The sequence below is a fragment of the Salvelinus alpinus genome, chromosome 1, assembly GCF_045679555.1.
Source record: "Salvelinus alpinus chromosome 1, SLU_Salpinus.1, whole genome shotgun sequence".
Lineage (NCBI taxonomy): Eukaryota > Metazoa > Chordata > Actinopteri > Salmoniformes > Salmonidae > Salvelinus > Salvelinus alpinus.
Window position 1 is genome coordinate 106,410,582 of NC_092086.1, and position 6,048 is coordinate 106,416,629.

The 6,048-nt window shown below is 46.5% G+C and overlaps 1 protein-coding gene across 1 annotated transcript in view; it reads right to left on the reverse strand.

Annotated features, from left to right (window-relative positions):
• Window positions 1-6,020, reverse strand: part of LOC139537948 (exosome RNA helicase MTR4-like) — a 69,535-nt gene extending 63,515 nt beyond the window's left edge. The window contains exons 1-6 of the mRNA XM_071339860.1: window positions 5,894-6,020; window positions 1,224-1,367; window positions 876-942; window positions 679-741; window positions 427-539; window positions 67-241 (exon numbers count right to left, since the gene is read on the reverse strand). Coding sequence (XP_071195961.1) covers window positions 67-241; window positions 427-539; window positions 679-741; window positions 876-942; window positions 1,224-1,367; window positions 5,894-5,985 — 654 coding nt within the window. The 5' untranslated portion in view covers window positions 5,986-6,020. The remainder of the gene's footprint in view (window positions 1-66; window positions 242-426; window positions 540-678; window positions 742-875; window positions 943-1,223; window positions 1,368-5,893) is intronic.
• Window positions 6,021-6,048: the final 28 nt, after the last annotated feature.

Consider the following 6,048-nt stretch of genomic DNA (forward strand, 5'->3'; position numbering starts at 1 on the left):
TATAGAATGGAGCAGAGGAGACAGATGAGAGCAGGGGACGGAGGTCAGAAAGCTCTGATGTTGTACCTCAGTGGTCATGACAAGGCAAGAGGCAGTGGGGTTGATGGTGACATCACCAGTCATCAAGCCAACATCTTGGAACTCTTCGTACATCTCTCTGTACTTCTGGTTACTCAGGGCCTTGATGGGGCTGGTGAAGATGACCCTCTGCTTCCCTCTCAGGGCTAGAGCTATGGCATACCTGGAGGAGGGGGAGGGGTAGACGTGGGTTTGGGAAAGTGTTTAAGAGACTGCCTAGATACACTAATCTGGCCCTTGAGGTCCTAAGTACAGGAACTGATTTTGACCTGGGACATCAGGTGAGTGGAATCTCGAGCCAATCAGTGACATGAATCAATTAACTAATTTACAGCCAAAATAACTCACTCTGCACAGACAGTCTTTCCTGCAGAGGTGTGGGCAGACACTAGCACTGACTGGTTGTTGTCTATACACAGAATGGCCTCACGTTGGAAGGGATCCAGAATGAAGGGGTACTCCTGCAAAACAGACCAGTAAGACGTTAGCAGGAACAGAAATGGGTGGACTGGAGACACTTGACAAAGCAATGTTTAAGGCCCTGATTTTCAGACCGTGCTTTCACCATATCCACGCAACAGAGATTTACAGTTACACTACCTTGGCTGCTTTCCCCACACGAGGCTTAAGCTGTGTGTACTCCTCATTGGCTGGCAGAGCCACCTGTTCAGGTAAGGAAAACAGAAATGTCAGTAAGGGGAAGCCGGTTGATATATTGGACTATACCCAGGTTTCATAAATTAATAAAAAATAAATATATTTTGTTAATATTTCAAAAGACCTGTGAAAGCGCTTACCTCGTGATTGCATCCTTCCACTGTCTCAACCGGCTCCACCTTCACTTTGGGCATGCAGTCTGCAAGACTGGGGATGGCCATTTCATATTCATTAGCATTCAATTCGTTAACTAACCATGAGTAGAATTCACACATCACTCTAATTTGTATATCATATAGCCATGAAGCCATGTGTCTACACCAACAGGGAATCATAACACTTTACACAATTACAAATCTAGGCAGTCGGTAGAGATGAAAGAGTGCACTGAAATTGCAGTGGGTCGGACTCAAACCCATGCTGCAGCGGTAGCTATATCTGATCTGGAGGCAGCAAATCTAGAATTGTTCAAAGTCACGTCATCTTACTTGATCTCCTCTGTAGAGACAGTCTCCAGCTTGGCCTTTTTCCCGATCACCACCTCATCTGTCCCGTCGTTGTCTGCTTCCCTCTTGGTCTTGGCAGCAGTGGGCTCGTTCTTTTCGCCTTTATCATCATTACTGGTTGCTTTCCTGAAAAGTGAGAATAAAATCAGTAATGTTACTTTAGAATAGAAGAGGCTGCCGTGCATGTGCTTTCTCATCCTACAGTTACAAATAACAACTTTATTCACAATATTAAGTAGCAGCCTGCCTACCTGTTGGCTCTTGGTTCTTGTAGTCTATCCTTTAACTTTTAATTCCGTCAATTACATCTTCCATTGATTAGATACACTACACGGCCAAAAATATGTGGACACCTGCTCGTTCAACATCTCACTCCAAAATCATGGGCATTAATCTGGATTTGTTACCCCTTTTGCTGCCATAACAGCCTCCACTCTTCTGGGAATGCTTTTCACTAGATGTTGGAAAGTTGATGCGGGGACTTACTTCCATTCAGCCACAAGAGCATTAGTGAGGTTGGGCATTGATGTTGGGTGATTAGGCCTGGCTCGCAGTCAGCGTTCCAATTCATCCCAAAGTTGATTGATGGGGTTGAGGTTAGGGCCCTGTGCAGGCCAGTCTAGTTCTTTCACACCGATCTTGACAAACCATTTCTGTATGGACCTCATTTGTGCATGGGGGCATTGTCACGCTGAAACAGGAGGGCCTTCCCAAAACTGTTGTCACAAAGATGGAAGCACAGAATTGTCTAGAATGTCATTGTATGCTGAAGCGTTACGATTTCCTTTCACTGGAACTAAGGGGCCTAGCCCAAACCATGAAAAACATCTCCAGACCATTATTCCTCCTCCACCTAACTTTACAGTTGGTACTATGCATTGGTGCAGGTAGCATTCTCCTGGCATCCGCCAAAGCTAGATTCGTCCGTCGGACTGCCAGATGGTGAAGCGTGATTCATCACTCTAGACAACGCCTTTCCAGTGCTCCAGAGTCCAATGGCGGCGAGCTTTACACCACTCCAGCCGACGCTTGGCATTGCAAAATAGCCTAATCTTCATGACTAATGTTCAAACAGTATCAAGGTTCTGGTCTAATGCTTCTAAAAATGTTAGGGATAACCATGTTCATGGAGCTCTAGTACTTGTGTGCCATGGAAACCCATTTCATGAAGCTGACGTTGCTTCCAGAGGCAGCTTGGAACTCAGTAGTGAGCGTTGCAACTGAGGCCAGACGATTGTTACGCGCTTCAGCACTCCCGTTCTGTGAGCTTGCGTGGCCTACCACTTTGCGGCTGAGCTGTAATGGTTGCAATGCGTTTCCAGTACTTACAGTTGACAAGGGCAGCTTTAGTGGGGCAGAAATTTGACATACTGACTTGTTGGAAAGGTGGCATACTAGGACAGTGCCACGCTGAAACTCACTGAGCTCTGTGTGCTCTATTTTATACACCTGTCAGCAATGGTTGTGACCGAAATTGCCAAATCCACTCATTTGAAGGGGTGTCATGTATATTTACTACGGCCCCATATCTTGACAGGTTATTATTCCACAGCAATATCTGGCTAGGGTCAAAGTTCAAACTGAATGAGGGACACAGTGGAACATCTGTACAGAATGGCATATTGGGAAGGATTACGCCTGAGACAGAAGTGCCCCCCGGTTACATTAGTCAATTAACTAAGCAGACCAGACCCAGCCGCTATCGGATTGGGGCATGGGAGCTCAACCCCGTTAAGCAGACCGGAACTGACCATTTATTTATCGCATCGCGTCCAACAACAATATTGACGAATATGCTGATTCGGTGAGCGAGTTCATTAGGAAGTGCATTGACGATGTCGTACCCACAGCAACGATAAAAACATTCCCAAACCAGAAACCGTGGATTGACGGCAGCATTCGCGTGAAACTGAAAGCGCGAACCACTGCTTTTAACCAGGGCAAGGTGACCGGAAGCATGACCGAATACAAACAGTGTAGCTATTCTCTCCGCAAGGCAATCAAACAGGCCAAGTCTCAGTACAGAGACAAAATCGAGTCGAAATTCAACAGCTCAGACACAAGAGGTATGTGGCAGGGTCTACAGTCAATCACGGATTACAAAAAGAAAATCCGCCCCGTCGAGGACCAGGATGTCTTGCTCCCAGACAGGCTAAACAACTTTTTTGCCCGCTTTGAGGACAATACAGTGCCACTGACACGGCCCCCTACCAAAACCTGCGGGCTCTCCTTCACTGCAGCCGAGGTGAGTAAAACATTTAAACGTGTTAACCCTCGCAAGGCTGCAGGCCCAGACGGCATTCCCAGCCGCGTCCTCAGAGCATGCGCAGACCAGCTGGCTGGTGTGTTTACGGACATATTCAATCAATCCTTATCCCAGTCTGCTGTTCCCACATGCTTCAAGAGGGCCACCATTGTTCCTGTTCCCAAGAAAGCTAAGGTAACTGAGCTAAACGACTACCGCCCCGTAGCACTCACTTCCGTCATCATGAAGTGCTTTGAGAGACTAGTCAAGGACCATATCACCTCCACCCTACCGGACACCCTAGACCCACTCCAATTTGCTTACCGACCCAATAGGTCCACAGACGACGCAATCGCAACCACACTGCACACTGCCCTAACCCATCTGGACAAGAGGAATACCCATGTGAGAATGCTGTTCATCGATTACAGCTCAGCATTTAACACCATAGTACCCTCCAAACTCGTCATCAAGCTCGAGACCCTGGGTCTCGACCCCGCCCTGTGCAACTGGGTCCTGGACTTCCTGACGGGCCGCCCCCAGGTGGTGAGGGTAGGTAACAACATCTCCACCCCGCTGATCCTCAACACTGGGGCCCCACAAGGGTGCGTTCTGAGCCCTCTCCTGTACTCCCTGTTCACCCACGACTGCGTGGCCATGCACGCCTCCAACTCAATCATCAAGTTTGCGGATGACACTACAGTGGTAGGCTTGATCACCAACAACGACGAGACGGCCTACAGGGAGGAGGTGAGGGCCCTCGGAGTGTGGTGTCAGGAAAATAACCTCATACTCAACGTCAACAAAACAAAGGAGATGATTGTGGACTTCAGGAAACAGCAGAGGGAGCACCCCCCTATCCACATCGACGGGTCAGTAGTGGAGAAGGTGGAAAGTTTTAAGTTCCTCGGTGTACACATCACGGACAAACTGAACTGGTCCACCCACACAGACAGCGTTGTGAAGAAGGCGCAGCAGCGCCTCTTCAACCTCAGGAGGCTGAAGAAATTCGGCTTGTCACCAAAAGCACTCACAAACTTCTACAGATGCACAATCGAGAGCATCCTGTCGGGCTGTATCACCGCCTGGTACGGCAACTGCTCCGCCCACAACCGTAAGGCTCTCCAGAGGGTAGTGAGGTCTGCAGAACGCATCACCAGGGGCAAACTACCTGCCCTCCAGGACACCTACACCACCCGATGTCACAGGAAGGCCATAAAGATCATCAAGGACAACAACCACCCAAGCCACTGCCTGTTCACCCCGCTATCATCCAGAAGGCGAGGTCAGTACAGGTGCATCAAAGCAGGGACCGAGAGACTGAAAAACAGCTTCTATCTCAAGGCCATCAGACTGTTAAACAGCCACCACTAACATTTAGCGGCCGCTGCCAACATACTGACTCAACTCCAGCCACTTTAAAAATGGGAATTGATGGAAATTATGTAAAAATGTACCACTAGCCACTTTAAGCAATGCCACTTAATACAATGTTTACATACCCTACATTACCCATCTCATATGTATATATACTGTACTCTATATCATCTACTGCATCTTGCCATCTTTATGCAATACATGTACCACTAGCCACTTTAAACTATGCCACTTTATGTTTACATACCCTACAGTACTCATCTCATATGTATATACCGTACTCTATACCATCTACTGCATCTGCCATGCCGTTCTGTACCACCACTCATCCATATATCTTTATGTACATATTCTTTATCCCTTTACACTTGTGTGTGTGTGTAAGGTAGTAGTGTGGAATTGTTAGGTTAGATTACTGTTGGTTATTACTGCATTGTCGGAACTAGAAGCACAAGCATTTCGCTACACTCGCATTAACATCTGCTAACCATGTGTATGTGACTAATAAAATTTGATTGATTGATTGATTTCAAAAGTAAACGGCTCGAGTAAAACAATGTAATTTATCTACCATCTTTAATACCAGCCATATTGTAAGCGATGCGTATCTGGGTGTCTAAACGTTAACACAGCGTTGGGATTGTAATGTAGTTCACGAGGCAGTCGTGGACGAAGTTAATGTCTGAGGACTGTAGGGAGAAGGCAGAATACTGCCTAGTTTGATAGTTACCTTCCGACTATACTATATCTTAAATCACTAACACTAGATATTTGAAAGAATAAAATGTGGCGAAATGTTCATATCATCAGCTAACTGGTAAACACACAAGTCTCACTACCAAGAGTCTGGTATTAAACATAAACCGGTGTAAATGTAATGTTAGGCATTGGGCTGTAAACTTAGTAGCTAGCCGTCGTTAGCATTGTCTAGATGTTGTTTGCGAGTGTTCTCATTTGATAGTTGTCTGTGTCATTACTTTATGAATTAAAAATAACTCTCTAACCGAATGAAAACCCATAACTAACATACCCCTTTTCAGGTATTGGTGGTTTCTTTTTAGTTGAAGATGTTTGTTCTTCATCGAACACGCTGAACAAATCGTCTCCAAAGGCGTCCGCCATGATTGCAAGATGAAAGCACACAAATCCCACAATGCAACAATATTACTTCCGCTACGGCAACCG